Source organism: Mytilus galloprovincialis, chromosome 2 (assembly GCF_965363235.1).
Source record: "Mytilus galloprovincialis chromosome 2, xbMytGall1.hap1.1, whole genome shotgun sequence".
Classification (NCBI taxonomy): Eukaryota; Metazoa; Mollusca; class Bivalvia; order Mytilida; family Mytilidae; genus Mytilus; species Mytilus galloprovincialis.
The window spans coordinates 45,992,841-46,012,607 of NC_134839.1; the positions used below are offsets into that span (position 1 = coordinate 45,992,841).

The window sequence follows — 19,767 nt, forward strand, 5'->3', positions numbered from 1 at the left end:
TAATACCGCAGAGAGGCATTAATATTGTAATTAGGAGGGCCCTCATGATTATTATACTATAGCAGTTTCATTACCAGAAAAAAAAGAAAATCAGAAATTGGTGTTTAATGTTCATTAAGAAACCTGATCACTATAAAATTGACCAATATTATGTATGTAAAAAAATGCTTTTGACTTGAACGCCAAATTCACCATTTAGGTTAATGACCTTTCAGTTAGGTCATGCTGGTAAATACAACCATTTCTGGACTATTGATTTGGATGTTATTTACCTGGAATTCATTCATGTGGCTCGTTTAGAAGTACAATAAACTAATACTTTTGATATCTTAGTCAGTATTTACAACTTAACAAGAATGTGTCCATACTTCACGGATGCCTCACTCACACTATCATTTTTTCTATGTTCAGTGGACTGTGAAACTGGGGTAAAACTCTAATTTGGCATTAAAATTAGAAAGATTATATCACGAATAGACAGACAACTCACACACACAGTTCGATTACATAATGCCCCTAGAAGGGGCATAAAAAAGTTAAGGTTGCTGCCAAATTTTCTTGAACTTTAAACTTTGACAAATCAGGGCTAATCTATATCAATTTTTCTTCAAAGAGACTAGGAAGTAAACTGAGTAAACCAAAATTTGGAATCAAACCAGTTCAACACATAGAGTAAGACATGCATTAAACAACCGAGAATCTTACCAGAACTTACAAATTGCCTTGACTTATCCAACTTTTTGACACAACCAAGTTCAACACAACAAGGTTTTACTGTAATTCATTAAATATATACATGACTTTGGTGATTTGATAATTCAAACTGATTGATAATACTTACTTCAACTGTCTGACCAAGGCATAGTGCTGATTTTTCTTTAATATGGATCCTTTCTTCCATAGAAACTGTAGTAAATCATGGTCAGTAAATCCTTGACTGAACAATCTAGCCTGAAAATTTAACCCTTGTAATTGTTTAAATCTTTCAACTAACATACTCATTGAAGAACATTTACTGACTCCTACACTTATTTTGACTTTAGTAGATCCTTAATGGACACTGGATTCATTTATTTTTCATAGGGACTCATTTTCATGGATATTTATTTTTAAAAAAACACTATCACAATGAATGTCATTTTTGATGAGGTGACAAAATCAAAATTCATAATAAAATTTTTAATTTTCAAAACTAGATTGGTAATAATTGTATGATTATCTACCTGTGCTCTATTGAACAAACCGCTAGGAAGATATGCAAACTTGTACAGAATTGTCTTCTCTCTAATTTCTTCTTCTTCACTCAGATATGGCCAAGGCAACTAGTAAATATAAAATAAAATAATACCCCTTACACCTTTTTCATGACAACAACAATAGTTTTAAAAGTTTGTTGGAACTTTGACTCTAAACTGGATTATGTTTAATATGTCTTTTGGTTGCCATAAAAAAAGGTAAGTATAATATGATTATGTTCATTAGCGTCTTCCATTACCTTATCTTACATCAGACTCAGACTTCCTTTGAACTCAGTTTTATTGAGTGTATTGCTGTGTTCTTTTTTATTCCAAATTGGCTAGAGGTATAGGGGAGGGTTGAGATATCACAATACATGTTTAACCCTGCCACATTTTTGCGTCTGACCCAAGTCAGGAACCTCTATCCTGTGTTAGTCTTGTATGGTTTTTTTTATTTTCGTTCATTTATGTTTCTGAGTTTAGTGTGTGGTCAATTTTTTTGCTGAACTAGTATATATTTTTTTAAAGGGCCAGCTGAAGCCTGCCTCCTGTTTAACTGTTTTACCAGTTGATCAAATAGAAGAGATGATTTCAAACTACAATCTTATCTATTTGGTATAATGGAACAGCAGATGTTTGTATAAAGTATACATACATTGAGAGGTTTTGTTTCTGGCAATAAACATGGAACTATGTTATACTTTTCTTTTTCCCCAGGTAATGGAAACGTCAGGTCAAACGTCTCAGTAAGTTTCAGCATCCACTGATGCAGACTTTTGTCATAGTCCTTCCAGATTTCTGGAATATAACTGTGGTAAAATCTTCCAAGATTTTCCTACAAAAATAAAGAAATGAACCAACTGAATCAAGATTAGGCTGCTAGTTTCTTGCTAAAATTGAATTTAATTGTGTCATTTGGTAACCTTTTATAGCTGACTATGCAGTATGGGTTTTCTCATTGTTGAAGGCTGTAGTGACCTATAGTTGTTAACTTTGATGTCATATTGGTTTCTGGTGGAATGTTGTCTCTCTGGCATTTATACTAAGACAGGAGTATGAGAGATGTTTTCCATTCTTCTGAGCTTATGATTTTGCCATTTGTTAAGAACATTGTGTTTTACTTTGAGTTTGGTGTTTTTTGTTATTTTACTTTTTACCAAATCTTCTTATTTTCATATATACATCAAAGGTGAACTTTTAAAGTTCCAAGCATTTTCTTTTTTTTTATGTTTCAGTATTTTGTGAACTTTACCCCTCACATGTTTTGATTTACAAAGCCACAAAAACAAATATGTTCACAGTAAAAATATCTTTAGCGCCATACAAATTGTTTATATTGTCAGATATTTGCTGTCAGAGTATATTAAAAATACCTTTATTGCTTTCTCATTTACAGACACAACCTTTGCCATAACATCTACAATCCACTGTGGATTAATAACAACTCGATCACGTAGAAATTCGGTGTCAAAATGCTGTACAGTACCTAAATCATTCAGAAAATCTACAGCAAGCCTTATCTGTAAGTAATAGCATAATAGAACAAATTATTACATGAAAATTGATATGAAATAAAGAGATGAGCGCATAATAAGCCCATTGTTTTTTTAAAGAATAAAGTTCTATTATAACTGCTCAATGTCATATCAGAAATTTATAAAAAAAAAAAAAAAGTCATCAAAGTTTAATGAAAAATGTTCAAATTACATTTGAGTTATTGTTAGAAAACAGGAAAATTCCCCTTTTTAATGAATAAAAACCCCATACTGTAAATTCAGAAATTATTGCGAGGTTTTTATTATTACGAAAAATGCGACAGAGTTGTAAACGCAATAATTTAAACTCCATATTTAATATGAATTTAACAAAGATATTTTTCAAAATCGTAATAAATAAAATCGCAATAATAAATGCACGCAATAATTTCTGAATTTACAGTAATTCGGATAGGAATTTATGAGACAGCCAAACTTGATTCGTAGACATTTTACAAACAACTTTTTATACAGATCTACCATGACTTTTATAATTCATAAAACCAGCAACAATCATACATCTCATAATATTCCCAAGGCAATTGCCTGCAGTACCTCATCGAGCACATTCAGTTGAATTGGTGTGAAATTGCCAGCGAGGTGTTTTCCATTAGGAAATTAAAACGAACATTTTACATCCAGTTATCTACCCCATTACAGTGGTTTTTCTTTCTACAGAACAATCACTTACATCACTATCGTCATAGATACCATTGTTTATAGCACATTTTCTCAATAATGACCACTCCATTATATTTCTTCCTTCATTTCTTTCCCTATCACAAAAATATGTAAAAAGAAAAATTAGGAATCAACAAGAATCTGTCCATAGTACACAGAAGCCCCGCCTGCACTATCATGTTCTATTTTCAGTGGACCGTGAAATTGGGGTAAAACTCTTATTTGGCAATAAAATAAGAAAAACAAGAGGCTGTCACAACGACAGCAAACCGGATTTATTAATATTTATTTGTGTCCTGGCAATATCACAAGAACCATTACTGATGAATGGTGAAAGTGAAAATCGTCAATATCAAATTTGACCTCCATTTTGTCATCAGTATCAACATCTTAAAATTTGAAAAGCTTAGATTGAATGGTTCATGAGTAAATGCAACAACGTGAATGGAAACGCCATTTCACAATCTTTCAAGAACCATAACTCCTGAACGGTAAAAGTCAAAATCGTCATTTTTGAACTTGACCTCTATTTTGTCATCAGTAACAACATATTAAAATTTGGGAAGCTTTGGTAAAAAAGTTCATGTGTAAATGCACAGACACGACTGGAAACACCATTTTTCTATCTTTCAAGAACCTTAACTCCTGAACGGTAAAAGTCAAAATCGTCATTATTGAACTTGACCTCCATTTTGTCATCAGTAACAACATATTAAAATTTGGGAAGCTTAGGTAGAACAGTTCATGCGTAAATGCACGGACACGACTGGAAACTCCATTTTTCAATCTTTCAAGAACCATAACTCCTGAACGGTAAAAGTCAAAATCGCCATTATTGAACTTGACCTCCATTTTGTCACCAATAACAACATATTAAAATTTGGGAAGCTTAGGTATAACAGTTCATGTGTAAATGCAAGGACACGACTGGAAACTCCATTTTTTAATCTTTCAAGAACCATAACTCCTGAACGGTAAAAGTCAAAATCGCCATTTTTGAACTTGACCTTCATTTAGTTGTCAGTAACAACATATTAAAATGTTAAAAGCTTTGGTTGAACGGTTCATGAGTTAATGCACGGACAACATTTGAGTGACGCCCGCCCGCCCGCCCGCCCGCCCGACCGACCGACCGCCCGCCCGCCGTACATCCCCAAATCAATAACCGACATTTTTGTCACAAAAATCCGGTTAAAAATCATATCATAGGAACATGTGTACTACGCTTCAAGTTGATTGGACTTAAACTTCATCAGAAACTACCTTGACCAAAAACTTTATTCTGAACCAGGACAGACAGAAACACAGACCGAAAAACTTGATGCATAAAAATGGGGAATAAAAACAAGAAACAAATCGTTTATTGTTAACAAGCAGCTCCTGGGACATTAAAATAATATACATTAGATATACCTTTAAGTCAAAATAGTTAATACATCTTAATTCTCTTGCATTTGAATGAAACAAGTTACAATATGTAGATGTCTTGCCAATACAAACAACAATTATTGTCCCTTTCTGTACAAAAGCTATAAACAATTTTTTCCCCACTTATAAAATGGAATGTTGCTCATTAATGAAAATTTAACAACTGATTTGTAACCCATATTTTGTGATTCAAACTTCAATAACTAATCTAATATTGAATAACTTACTTTAAAATTCCATTCTCAAAACTAAGCCAAACTTTTGGTATTTTCATTGTCATCTGAGAACAGTGATGCATGGTAACGTTAGTCAATGTCTGCTCCAACTCAGCTATATTCTAATGGCGAAAAATGGCATCTTTATTGATAAAATATTCTCTAAATTTTTCATGCAAATATACTTTTACATGTAGAAACAAAATGGCATTATAAAATAGTCTCTAATTTTATATGCAAATATACTTTTACATGTAGAAACAAAACAGTATTATAAAGTATTCTCTAAATTTTAAATGCAAGAATACTTTTGCATGTAGAAATAAAATAATATTTATTATACACATATGACTAGACAAAGTAATACCCTCACACTTCACTCCGAAAAAACTGTATTATAACAAAGTCAATTTAGGACTTTCTTTGAGATATTATTGTGTCTGGGAGATACAAATAGTGCCCCTGCAGATGCAATATGTTATTTTAAAACACACAAAATAAATGAGTAAAGTTTATAAATAAAAAATAATATGCACATCTACATATTTTTGTCCTATTCAAGTCTTCATTTTAAGAAGTCTTTATAACTGTGGGGGTTAGACCCATGTCAGACAAGTTTTTAATTGGGTTTTTTTCACAAATTTGTTAATTGAACTGTTTTTTTAAAATATGTTCTACTGTATCTAATTGTATGTTTGTTTGTATTGCCTTGACACTTATGGGTGTAATCTTGCTATAAAGATAACATGTTATGCACAACAACTAGACATTTCTGAAAATTTGAGATTATCAAAAACTTTTAAAAAATTAATCCTCTTGTAGATTTTGCATTTACAAATATTGTTGAGGAACAAATGGACAAGGTGAAAACAATGGTGCTTCTACATCCTTGATGTAGGGCCTTGATAACTTAATTTGTAACCTATGTAAAATATTGCTGGTTTACAGATAACTTATATAACTTACTGTTCCAGCTGTAGAGCTGACATAACAGAATTTTTTAATCTGTGGATATTTTTCCATAAGCTCTGCCTCAGGCATGTCTGGCATTGGAATCTAAATAAGAATGAAAAAATATACAATACAATCCTTTACCATTTATTTGCATCTATTCTATAACAAGAATGAACAATATACACTAATATGCAACTTTAAATTAGAAAACCCCAAAAACCATCTTCACATGTGTAAAAATAATGTATATACAGTCCAAACAATAATTAACTAGACTTAGAACCCTTACCTGATCTAACTGTGTTCCAACTATGATGACAGGGGCATCTGGACAGTGGCAAGCCACAGAACTCAACCAGAAATCTAGTCCAGCATGCTCAAATCCCATCCTCATGTTCCATAATAATACATATACTGCTTGCTTGGACAGGAAAAACTAGAAAGAAAAAAACCAACATGCATTGTAATTAGTGTTTGAAATTTGTGAGCACATACACAATATGTACTTAACTTTTCAGTCGAGTGAATTCAAATTCTAAACAACCATTCTTCTTTAACCAACATTTTTTTCTAGGTAAAATTCTTGCTCTGCAAGTCAAATTATTTAAACTGTCATTTGATTGCTATACTGATTTAAGCACCTTTGAATTTAGCTAAATCAAAGTTATATTCAAATGAATCCAACTTCATTTGATACTGTTTCCAGGTTCGATTCCCGTTTGGGGTGAAAATTTTCGGCTCTCCCTTGACACCATTTGCGAGTATGGTCTTGAGGAAACGATGATAGTCCAATGGAAGGGGACGATAAATGGCTGAACTGTGTTAAGAGAGAGCCATATCTCTTGCACGTTAAAGACACCCTTGTAGATTTCGAAAAAGAGTAGGCTAATGCCGCTACAAGGCAGCACTCTCACCCGCAAAGTGGAAAGGGATTAATGTAAGTTGCAAAACTTGTTTCCCAATCCACTATAAATAAATATGTTTAAACTAAACTAAAACTGTTTTCAACACCTTAGAGTGCAGTTTAATTTAAGATTAAGTCAAATGAATCCAGTTGTTTCTTTGGAGCTATACTGATTTCAATACTTTGGAATTTTGTTAAATTCAAGATAAAATCAAATGAATCAAGTTGTCTCTTTGGAACTTGTAGTATACTGATTTCAATAATTTGGAATTTAGTTAAATCTAGGGTCAAGTAAAATGAATCAAACTTTCCTATTGAGCTATACTGATTTCAACTCTAAGTGATTCAGTTAAATCTTAGGTCAAGTCAAATGAATCAAGCAGTCCTATGGAGCTATACTGGTTTCAACACATGGAAATTCAGTTACAGTGTAATCTGAGTTATCCCACACACTGCAGGGCCAGAAAAAACGTCGGATAAGACAGGGTGTCAGAATACATTTTTTTCTGCAAGGATAGGCATATTTTTGGACAATAAAAATGTGTTGGTTAAAGCAGCATGTTGGAATACATTGTATATCTAAAGTTAAGTCTTATTAATCAAGACGTCCTATGGAGATACTCTGGTTTGAACACCTCCAAATTTAGTTATATCTTAAGAAAAGTAAAAAACCAACACCAAGCAAAATAGTTAAATCTAAGGTCAAGTCAAATGAATCAAACTGTCCTATGGAGCTACTCTGGTTTGAACACCTCCAAATTTAGTTATATCTTAAGAAAAGTAAAAAAAAAACAAGCTGTCCATTGGAGCTATACTGATTTCAATGGCTTGGAATAATTGAAATTGCATTTATTCAAATCTAAATTGCTATGATCACTTGCCAGATATTGATTCACTCATATTTTGTTTATGGTTTAATTTGTGCTATGATTACCTGATGGGTGTTGTAATATACAGTTTGTCCTGCTATGATTACCTGATGGGTGTTGTAATATACAGTTTGTTCTGCTATGATTACCTGCTGGGTATTGTAATATACAGTTTGTGCTGCAATGATTACCTGATGGGTATTGTAATATAGTTTGTCCTTCAATGATTACCTGATGAGTATTGTAATATACAGTTTGTCCTGCAATGATTACCTGGTGGGTATATGGGTGTTGTAATATACAGTTTGTCCTGCTATGATTACCTGATAGGTATTGTAATATAGTTTGTCCTGCTATGATTACCTGATGGGTTTGTAATATACAGTCTGTCTTGCAATGATTACCTGATGGGTATTGTAATACAGTTTTTCCTGCAATAATTACCTGATGGGTGTTGTAATATACAGTTTGTCCTGCAAGGATTACCTGATGGGTATTGTAATATACAGTTTGTCCTTCAATGATTACCTGATGAGTATTGTAATATACAGTTTGTCCTACAATGATTATCTGATGAGTATTGTAATATACAGTTTGTCCTGCAATGCTTACCTGATGGTAATTGTAATATACAGTTTGACCTGCAATGATTACCTGATGAGTATTGTAACAGACAGTTTTGTCCTGCAATGATTACCTGATGGGTATAGTAATATATGGTTTGTCCTGCAATGATTACCTGATGGGTATAGTAATATACAGTTTGGCCTGAAATGATTACCTGATGATTATTGTAATATACAGTTTGTCCTGATATGATTACCTGATGAGTATTGTAATATAGTTTGTCCTGCAATGATTACCTGATGGGTATTGTAATATACAGTTTGTCCTGCAAAGTCCCAACAACTGTAGGTAATGTCTATTTTTCTGCCCTCATGCTCAACTGGTACAATCCAAGGTATTATATCTATCCCATCAGTTAGTTCAACATCCTCTGTTTTCTCAGTCTTCTTCTTCTCACTTCTTAAAGCATTCAGTAATCTAAATGAAATGAAGAACTTAAGTAATCTTAATGAACTAAACCCAACTGTATTATAAATAATAGATCCCAGTAATTGATAGAGTGAAGTATTTCTTATGAAATAGACTATTTAATTGAAATTCTATTGTATCTGATATGGGAATGCAAGTTCTTATTATTACTCAGTCACATTATTCGCATTTACAGAAACCTGTCAATAATTTCTAAATTTACAGTTATAGGATTTTCATAAAATTTAAAACATTTAATGTATCTCCTCATTGCAAGAATTTTTTGGTACACATCAGAAAATTTGATAAATTTTCTGCAGTTCTTAATCTTCTTTTTAAGAGCTCAACTAGACTTTAAAATCAAAGTTGCTTTTAGAATAATTAAATAATATTTACGTTGTTTTGCCAGCTTGTCCTAGTCCTATGAACATAAGTTTTGTGCGATGACATTCTATAAATCCTCCTGCAATTCTCTTTAGAAAAGCTTTGACAGAAGCAACCCCACGTCCAACAATATCTTGTGGAGGTGTTTCTAAGGAGGGACAGTTGTTCAAATTAATACCTACAACATACATATAGATAGTTTTTAAAAATAAATATCTAGAGAATAGACAAAGGAAAAAGGGAATGTGTTAAGGTTTGGACCCCTTCTGTGGCCTGTGAATAATAAACTTTTCAAACTACAACAGTATCAAAACAGCAAAGAAAATGAATAATAAGGACGGGCCATTTTGTACATATACGGAGGGGAAACTTCGTGCAAAGCATAATAATTTATAGTTTCATTGCATTTAGTAGAAGAAGGGAATTTGGTGAAAAGAAAATCACAGAATTTTGACTTTAATACAGAGATTTTTGTTATAAAATTTGAAATATAGTTTACTCACTTGTTTTTCTATGATCAGCTAGCCTTTATTGTTTACACATAGTCCTAAACAACCTTTAAATTCCAAAACACCTCATGCTAAGCCACTAAAGTTGAGCGTACCCTAGAAGGTGTACTGAAATTGGTCCATATTTTTTTTTTTTAAACCAATTTATAAATTTATAAACTTGTTTCAAGGAAATCATTGCTAGCACTACATGCAATAATCCTCTATCTCTCAAGTACGGAATTGCCAAATATGAAAGTGTAAGGGGAAAGGCTGTGGATTTTTTATAAATTTTCCATATGTTTAGCATTGAAACAACACAAGGGTACATAATTCTTAAAGAAACAACCGGACCAAAGAGTGAAAAAACAGCCCATGGTCACCAATAGTTCCTCAACTCAGTGAAAACTACTGCACCTGAGGAAAGTTTCAGCTGACCCCTAAATATTTACATAAACTTAAGAAATATTGGTATAGCTACTGTTGCTTCTCTGATAATTACACATCACATAAGTTGATTCCAGATAAAATGTTAACAGATTGAAAAAGAGCAGGACTGATGTAGGTCATGATACCATATAGTGGGTTATTTTTGCAGGGTGTTTATTTGAGCTTATTTTAGCGGATGAAAGAAAATCGTGAAAATAAATTCCGCATTATCAATGCATACTTTCATTACTTTCTAATAGCTAAAGCGTCGGTCACTAGGTCAATAACAGTATAGGTTAGTTTTAACAAACTAGACAAAAAGGGCATTGAACTTACATGTATTTTATAAAATGACTTTCATGTATGTATATTCTTATTACATGTAATTAGTGTCAAATAAATTATGAGAGTAGGGTACTGTATCAGGTAATGACCCTTTTTAATTAGTGTCAAATTACATAAGAGTTGTAAATCAGTCTTGATAATTTTATAACCTAATTAGTAAGTACATCAAAGTTCCAGTCAAGAACAATAAATAGGATGTCATTAAGGTAAACAAATCAATTAACGTTGCTTCTCAGTTTTTCAATTATTTTATATGTAACAATTGCAGTATCCTCTAAAATAATTAATTGGGATTTAAGAATCATCCAAAATAAAAAGCATCAAAATTTTTTGTATACTTTGTTGTTCCTAAATAGCGAAATTTTAAACCCGCCATACGGTATGACTCTTAAATAAAAAAATGTTAGTTTAATATACACCGTAACTAACCTTAAAATTTTTATCGTCATTTACATCAATATAACCTTCTCTGCATTATAAACTTTTGTCAAGTTTTGGTAAAATCACATCAATCAAAACTGAACTTTGGAAACACTTAAGGAGGCTTCATTTGTTTGACACAAGTTTTAATGGCACACTTTTCCTTTTAAACTGAGATAACAGTTTTGTTACAACTGACTGAATAGAAAAACTTTTTACAAGGTTGTTTTTTGCATTAGATATTATTAACTTTTTGCTACCAGGAAATTCTTTTCTATTCATTAAGAATCTTACTCTTTAGGTTAGGCAAAAGTCCAACATCTCCAGATATACCCTCTAACAATGGACAATGCCCCAAGTTAAGGGAAGTAAGTTCCAACAAATTTTTAGCTTGGTATGGCACCATTGTTATGGCTGTATACGATAAGTTTAACTGCTCTAATGACTTCAGCCTAAAAATAGCAGGAGGGATTCCACCATACTCCTTGTCTCCTGTAAATAGAATTTATAAAGGGAATATGAGAAATGCAGATCTGAACCTTTTTGTTGGCAGAATCAGTCCTCGAAATGGTCTTTCCAAGTGGCACTATTGATCGTTTCACTTTTTGATGTTGACACTATTTTTTTTTTAATAACTGTACATGCTTAGCTCTATCAATTACATTTTTCAGGGTGCAAAATAAGAAAAAATTGTCAAAAATTGTGTTTTATCACAATTACTCAGGGTTTAAGAAATTTATTACAGTTCACTAGTTCAGGACTTATTGGTAGAAGGATTTTACTAGTCCTATTGAAAGAACTGCTATCCTAGCAAAACAGACCTGCTAGCCAGGGCTGCCAAACAATATTTGATCCAGTCAAACATTTCTTTCTTATTCCAATTTCATTCCCATAAGATTAAGTAACAAAGGCAATCATGACATGGTAATAATTTGGGTTTCAAATTAATGATTGACATAAAAATTACTTCAGACTTTGATATAAAAATTAAAAAAACAAAAACAAAAATACCAATCTCTGAGGAAAATTCAAAACTGAAAGTTCCTAAGCGAATTGCAAAATCAATATGTATTTCTGATAGGCTAAACCATTCCTACTTAGCTTCTAAGATGCAAACTGGTCATAACAATCAACGCTTTACCTCCCCCCACCCCCTAGTAAGTATGAATTTAGGCCTGTATAGGCCACAGTTTTATTCTCCTTATCTTGGTTTTTATTGTTTTGTGATTTCATGTTTTGATATATTATCTTTTAAGATGTACACCATTTCTTATAGTATTTTGTTTTTGTAACCACAATTATTGTTCAGCTATCTTGCTGTATTATTGTATTGTTATAGTTAAATCTTTGTTTACACAACCTGTAATAACTTACCTAATGATTTAAGGCCAATACGAGGTATATTCAGAAGTAAATACATGTTCAGTCTGGCTAATTCATGCTGATCCAGTATGCTGTTGTTGTTCAAATCAAACTTACTAAATAGTTCTTCAAACTCCTAAAATACAAGTAAAATGTTAACTAAATTTTTCCCAATTTAGAAAAAAACAACACATTTTTATTGTAAGTTTTCCTTTTTCCAATTAAAATACATTTTTATCCTTTACAGCTAATTTCCTAATGCATGTAGAGGAAGACTTTGGTATGCTTGCTTGCTTTGTTTGTATATTGTACAATTATATTGGGATAATGTCCAATTACAGTTTTAAAATATGATATATACAGGTTTAACCATGTCATATATATTGTTTGGAGATGTAATTCTTAATTACAAAGTGGGAATAAACATTTAAACAAACAAAGCAAGCAAGACAACCAAAGTTTTACTCTTCAAGCTATAGGAAATTAGCTGTAACTTAATTTTTGGTTTGTTTTTACATACCATTCTTATATTTGCTAACAATATTGTATTTTGATGAAAACATAAAAATTACACGTACTTGCCACACAAAGGGTAGTAACTCACAACCTCAGTGTTGATAGGCTAGTGATACAGTAGATCACCTTCTTAGACCTCTAGACCACTGAGGCCCCCACTGCATCATTGATGTATACCCCATATCTCCTTTTGTGAGCTTAAAGGGACAATAACTGTAAATGCCAATTTAGGAAAATCAGAAACCATTTCTCCTTGGTTTTGTTGTGGGTCTTATTGGGGTCTAAGAGTGATGCGGGATTGACGATTTTTTGTAAGTGTGACACGTGAAAGTCGAATTATTGTGCAGTGAAAATGGGAAATGAGGTCTAGTGAGAAATTACAAAAAAATGAGAATCACTTACTTAGTGTAAGCGGAAAAACGGGTCTAACAAAACAGTAAGCGGGATCTGGGATCAGAACCCCTTAGTTGTCTAAACCCATGTGTGATACTTTAAATTTTTGGGAAATATTTATCCATACCTCCTCACTGTAGTAGTTTCTAATGCATGAATTTTCTGCATACCATTGTGTGTACATTGCTTTTGGCATTTCTGACTTTTGTTGTAAATGTATCCATGGTATACCTAGAAAAATAAAAAGGTTACAATAAAGACTAGCACAAAGGTGTCAGAATTCACCTCAGAAACTTACAATACCTTTGAATAGACTTATTAAGAAGGGATATAATTACGATACTGTTGTCAAGTCATTAAAGATTGCATATTTTGGCGTTAATATTGAGTCACTGATAAGGTCTTTGCATCGGAACTAAACACATTTATTCTAAAAACAGTTGTTGGCATGACACGGGTTATGTTCTTCTCATATATGTTATGATGGTATGATACTAAACCCCTAACGGGAAGGATTGTGCCTGATGTTCATATGATGAAATCATAATCTTTCAGTCAGTTTAATTGAAGTCTGGAGCTGGCATGTCAGTTAACTGCTAGTAGTCTGTTGTTATTTATGTATTATTGTCATTTTGTTTAGTTTCTTCGAATACATCTTCTGACATCAGACTCGGACTTCTCTTGAACTGAATTTTAAATGTGCGTATTGTTATGCGATTACTTTTCTACATTGGTTAGAGGTATAGGGGGAGGGTTGAGATCTCACAAACATGTTTAACCCCGTCCCATTTTTGCGCCTGTCCCAAGTCAGGAGCCTCTGGCCTTTGTTAGTCTTGTATTATTTTAATTTTAGTTTCTTGTGTAAAATTTGGAAATTAGTATGGCGTTCATTATCACTGGACTAGTATATATTTGTTTAGGGGCCAGCTGAAGGACGCCGCCGGGTGCGGGAATTTCTCGCTACATTGAAGACCTGTTGGTGACCCTCTGCTGTTGTTTTTTATTTGGTCGGGTTGTTGTCTCTTTGACACATTCCCCATTTCCATTCTCAATTTTATTGTCAGCTGGTAAGTAGTATTTGTCCTGTTCAGGTTTAGGCTTAACAAGTCAAGAATTTGATGAAAGCCCTGGTTCAAGAATAATTGTCATATTTAACATCCAAACTGCCTATCATAGTTAATACAAAGACTCTTCAATATTGGAAGTTCATCAAAATGATCTCCGTGATTATCCAATGCAGATTCCACAGTGTAGCGATGGGATTAACAATCTTTTTAGACTTTAATCCCCTGTATTTCCATTTATTCTCTTTACCATGATAATGTACTGTAAACATTCTGAGATTTCTTACATTTATTAAATATGATAGTTGAACAATGGACAAACAAGTGGAATTAATTATTGCAGTTTCAGAAAATTTGGCACACAAATAATGCTATTTAAAATTCAAAGTGCTAGCTTTTATTTTGAGATACCTGTCCTGTCTCATTGTTTGCAAAAATGTTACAAAAATTCTGAATTTACAGTAACAGGTTTTAAGTCTGAATATTCATGAACTGTTAGAAAATGTAAATATCTTACTTTTTTTAAAACAAAAAGTTAAACTGAAAATTGAACTCTCTAAGACAAAATTTCAAAAACAATAGTTGTTGCCCTAGTAGCAATAAATCAAACATTATTATAATAACTATGAATAATAAAAGCTACCTTTCATGCTAAGAATTTTCAGCTTTTTCAAACGTCCAATCTCCTCTGGTATAGATGTAATTGGATTGTAATCTAAAATTAGTTCCTCCAGTCGGTGTAAATTGCTGATTTTAACTGGTACCTCCTCTAACAGTAATCCAGTTAATGTTAAAGAGGTCAACAAACTAGATACAGGCCAATCAATGTTTAATTTCTTAATGGGAATATGGTAAATATGGAATATTCTAAGAGATGGTCCTAAAATGACATCACTTGGTAGTTCCTTTAAACCATGCATACCACTCAGAAATACAATCTCTAGATTTGTACATTTGGACATGCCTGATGGAAAAATAGGTGTCTTCTCCATAGGCACATCTGTGATAGCAAAAACCTTCAATTTTTTAAAAGTTTGGAAAACATCATCTGGTAATGTGTCCAAAGGTACCCCATTGACTAGCAGTGTACTCAGATTTTCGGAGTATGGATGATAAAATTCCTTTTCTAGAGAAAACCTTATCAGAGGAAAGAGATTCTGAGCACGCATGCCATTACTGTGTGCTTTACATGCCAAAAAATTGAGCACTCTTTTAAATTTATTGGTGTCTTTCATCATAGTATAGCTTCCTTGGTCGTCTATTACAGAGAGTGCTATTTGTGAGTCCATATAAAGGTCATCAATTCCATCAGTGTAATTTGCAGGGCTCTGTTGGTAAGGTAGTCCACCGTACTGAGTAGAATAAATACAACACAGTGAAGCATAAGGTTGTATCAGCTGGTACAGTAAACTTTCAATCTGAAATCAGACCACACAATGTTTTACACATGCAGCAAGACAATTTACATCTGAAATTCAGATCACACAATCTTTTACACATGCAACAAGACAATTTACATCTGAAATTCAGATCATACAATGTTTTACACATGCAGCAAGACAATTTACATCTGAAATTCAGATCATACAATGTTTTACACATGCAGCAAGACAATTTACATCTGAAATTCAGATCATACAATGTTTTACACATGCAGCAAGACAATTTACATCTGAAATTCAGATCATACAATGTTTTACACATGCAGCAAGACAATTTACTTCTGAAATTCAGATCATGCAATGTTTAACACATACAGCAAGACAAGAAATGGAAACAAATATAGTAGATCATTTCATTTTTTTATAATTTAATTTTGGATGTAACGCATCTTCTGATTGGCTGACGTTATTTTGTTATCAGACCATAGACATAATTTAATCATGTGACCGTGACGTCATCAACGTTTTTTCAAGGTTTTCTACGGTTTGAAATGGAATTTAGAATTAAACTATAAGAAATGACTGTAATATTTTTTTCTGTCTATTCGAAATAACATAAAAAATGTGGTGCACACTGTTAAATAACCCGCTACGTGCGTTATTCAGTGTGCACCAAATGTTTTGTTATTTCTTCATAGACAGAAACCAGATGCTCTGCAGGGCGCAGCTTTATACGACCGCAGAGGTTGAACCCTGAAGGGTTGGGGCAAGTATGGACACAACATTCAAGCTGGATTCAGCTCTAAATTTGGATTGTGATTAAATAGTTGACACAGCATAGGTTTCTGACACAGAATGAATGTGGTCTAATGAACTTAAAATACTTTTTTTTCCTTTGAGCAATTCACTATGCTGTTGAATATTAATCCTCTCAAAAAAATGTTTGAAGAAATTTTCTTTTTATTTATGAAATCTGAAATGAGAAAAATTTAACCTCCCCCCCCCATTTTTTTTTTCACATCCCCCTTTCCCTTTTTCCAAAACTGATCTCAATTCAAATTTCTAATAGAGTTTGCAACAATAACTACTCATTTAAATACATCATAAAATATTAAAATGTAACAAAAGGTGCTTGTTATCACTGAATGGTAAAGATTGTTTTAATTTATCAGTTGGTAGTAAAAGTGAATATACATTGTATATTGTATAAAACAATGATTTAAGTTGATTCAACTACTATTCTGGACAAAGAAAGATAACTCCAATCAATTGAAAATTTCTTGCTATTGCACAATATTGTGCAATTAGATATTTCTTGCTATTGCGCAATACTGTGCAATTGAAAATATTTGCTATTGCACAATACTGTGCAATTGAAGATTTCTTGCTATTGCGCAATACTGTGCAATTGAAAATTTCTTGCTATTGCACAATACTGTGCAATTGAAGATTTCTTGCTATTGCTGAATACTGTGCAATTGAAAATTTCTTGCTATTGCACAATACTTAATATAATAATTTTGGATCCTGATTTGAACCAACTTGAAAACTGGGCCCATAATCAAAAATCTAAGTACATGTTTAGATTCAGCATATCAAAAAAGCTCAAGAATTCAATTTTTGTTAAAATCAAACTTAGTTTAATTTTGGACCCTTTGGACTTTAATGTAGACCAATTTGAAAACGGGACTAAAAATTAAGAATCTACATACACAGTAAGATTTGGCATATCAAAGAACCCCAATTATTCAATTTTTGATGAAATCAAACAAAGTTTAATTTGGACCCGATTTGGACCAACTTGAAAACTGGGCCAATAATCAAAAATTTAAGTACATTTTTAGATTCAGCATATCAAAGAACTCCAAGGATTCAATTTTTGTCAAATTCAAACTAAGTTTAATTTTGGACCCTTTGGACCTTAAGGTAGACCAATTTGAAAACGGGACCAAAAATTAAGAATCTACATACACAGTTAGATTCGGCATATCAAAGAACCCCAATTATTCAATTTTTGATGAAATCAAACTAAGTTCAATTTTGGACCCTTTGGGCCCCTTATTCCTAAACTGTTGGGACCAAAACTCCCAAAATCAAACCCAACCTTCCTTAAGTGGTCATAAACCTTGTGTTTAAATTTCATAGATTTCTATTTACTTAAACTAAAGTTATGGTGCGAAAACCAAGAATAATGCTTACGTGGGCCCCTTTTTGGCCCCTAATTCCTAAACTGTTCAGATCTCAACTCCCAAAATCAATACCAACCTTCCTTTTGTGGTCATAAACCTTGTGTTTAAATTTCATTGATTTCTATTTACTTAAACTAAAGTTATTGTGCGAAAACCAAGAATAATGCTTATTTGGGCCCTTTTTTGGCCCCTAATTCCTAAACTGTTAGAACCAAAACTCCCAAAATCAATCCCAACCTTCCTTTTGTGGTCATAAACCTTGTGTCAAAATTTCATAGATTTCTATTTACTTAAACTTAAGTTATTGTGCGAAAACCAAGAAAATGCTTATTTGGGCCCTTTTTGGCCCCTAATTCCTAAAATGTTGGGATCAAAACTCCCAAAATCAATCCCAACCTTCCTTTTGTGGTCATAAACCGTGTGTTAAAATTTCATAGATTTCTATTCACTTTTACTAAAGTTAGAGTGCGAAAACTAAAAGTATTCGGATGACGACGATGACGACGCAGACGACGACGCCAACGTGATAGCAATATACGACGAAAAATTAAAATTTTTGCGGTCGTATAAAAATATTAGAGTCATTGCTTAAATAACACAAATTCAATGTTCAGTAGAGTCAAGCAAGCGTTATAATACACAACAAGCAATACAAGTTAACAGCACTAAAACAGGCGGGGGAAAAAAATCACTAGTCTGAGAACCTGCTTATCAGCTTTTTCTTTTAATTAAATACTAATATATCGGAAATACCTGTTTTCTTTCCAAGCTTTTGGTTGAAATCAACTGATCAAAAGATGGAACTGAGAGCTGAAAAGCAAAAACAAAGAAAAAATACCATTACATGAAGCCTCATATTTTAGGTGCATACGTTTGATTGTTGCTAATTCCAGACTGTAGATAGTATTTGAATTCACAGACATCTTTGCCAAAATGGTTTCAGATTATATTTTTGATTTTAGTAGTCTCCCTGTGGATTGGCCAATGTTTCCTGCATAATCAAGACGTTTTAAACTAGAGGCTCCAAAGAACCTGTGTTGCTCACATGATTTTATTTACTATTGATGCATGAAATAATGCAACAGTTATACTTTTGCTCTAGTATCAGAGATACAAGTCAAAAACTGCATATTCCCCCTATTTTCTATTTTTAGCCATGTCTGCTATGTTGGTTGACAGACAGGGTCATTGGACACATTTTTAAAAACCAAATACCCTCATGATTATTTGAGGCCAAGGTTGTTTTAATTTGTCTCATTTGTTTCAGGAGAAGACATTTGTAAAAGATTACAAAAATTTTATGAAAAATTGACTATAAAGGGCAATAACTCCTAAAGTGGTTGACTGACTATTTTGGTCATGTCGACTTATTTGTAGACCTTAATTTGCTGAACATTATTGCTGTTTATAGTTTATCTCTATCTATAATAATATTCAAGATAATAACCAAAAATGTCCTTAAAATTACCAATTCAGGGGCAGCAATCAAACAATGGTTTGTCGGATTTGTCTGAAAATTCGAGAGCGGATAGATTATAACCTGCTGAAGATTTTAACCAAGTCAGATTTGTTCTAAATGCTTTAGTTTAGAGATATATTGGCACTCACACCACATCTTCCTATATCTATATAAGCCAAAAACTGCATTTTACCCATATGTTCTATTTTTAGTCATGTCTGCCATGTTGGTTGACAGGCGGGGGTCATCGATCACATTTTTGAAACTAGTTACCCTAGCGATGATTGTAGTAAAGTTTGGTTTAATTTGGGTCATTAGTTGCAGAGAAGAAGATTTTTTTTTAAAGTTAACAGACGACTACACATGGAGGACGACGGGCGGCAAGTGATGAGAAAAGCTCACTTGACCTTTCAGGTCAGGTGAGCTAAAAACCAAGCAAAATATGTATATATTTTTTCCTTATGAGAATTATTAAGA

The 19,767-nt window shown here is 32.7% G+C and overlaps 1 protein-coding gene across 1 annotated transcript in view; it reads right to left on the reverse strand.

Moving 5' to 3' along the window:
* The window catches only part of LOC143063686 (uncharacterized), a 138,280-nt gene that overhangs the window by 25,898 nt on the left and 92,615 nt on the right, over nucleotides 1-19,767 (reverse strand). Inside the window, exons 41-55 of the mRNA XM_076236002.1 lie at nucleotides 18,585-18,641; nucleotides 14,904-15,678; nucleotides 13,324-13,427; nucleotides 12,300-12,423; nucleotides 11,220-11,417; nucleotides 9,256-9,421; nucleotides 8,688-8,868; nucleotides 6,341-6,487; nucleotides 6,064-6,153; nucleotides 5,110-5,219; nucleotides 3,465-3,549; nucleotides 2,612-2,758; nucleotides 1,894-2,073; nucleotides 1,224-1,322; nucleotides 842-951 (exon numbers count right to left, since the gene is read on the reverse strand). Of these exons, the coding sequence (XP_076092117.1) occupies nucleotides 842-951; nucleotides 1,224-1,322; nucleotides 1,894-2,073; nucleotides 2,612-2,758; nucleotides 3,465-3,549; nucleotides 5,110-5,219; nucleotides 6,064-6,153; nucleotides 6,341-6,487; nucleotides 8,688-8,868; nucleotides 9,256-9,421; nucleotides 11,220-11,417; nucleotides 12,300-12,423; nucleotides 13,324-13,427; nucleotides 14,904-15,678; nucleotides 18,585-18,641 (2,573 nt within the window). The remainder of the gene's footprint in view (nucleotides 1-841; nucleotides 952-1,223; nucleotides 1,323-1,893; nucleotides 2,074-2,611; nucleotides 2,759-3,464; nucleotides 3,550-5,109; nucleotides 5,220-6,063; nucleotides 6,154-6,340; nucleotides 6,488-8,687; nucleotides 8,869-9,255; nucleotides 9,422-11,219; nucleotides 11,418-12,299; nucleotides 12,424-13,323; nucleotides 13,428-14,903; nucleotides 15,679-18,584; nucleotides 18,642-19,767) is intronic.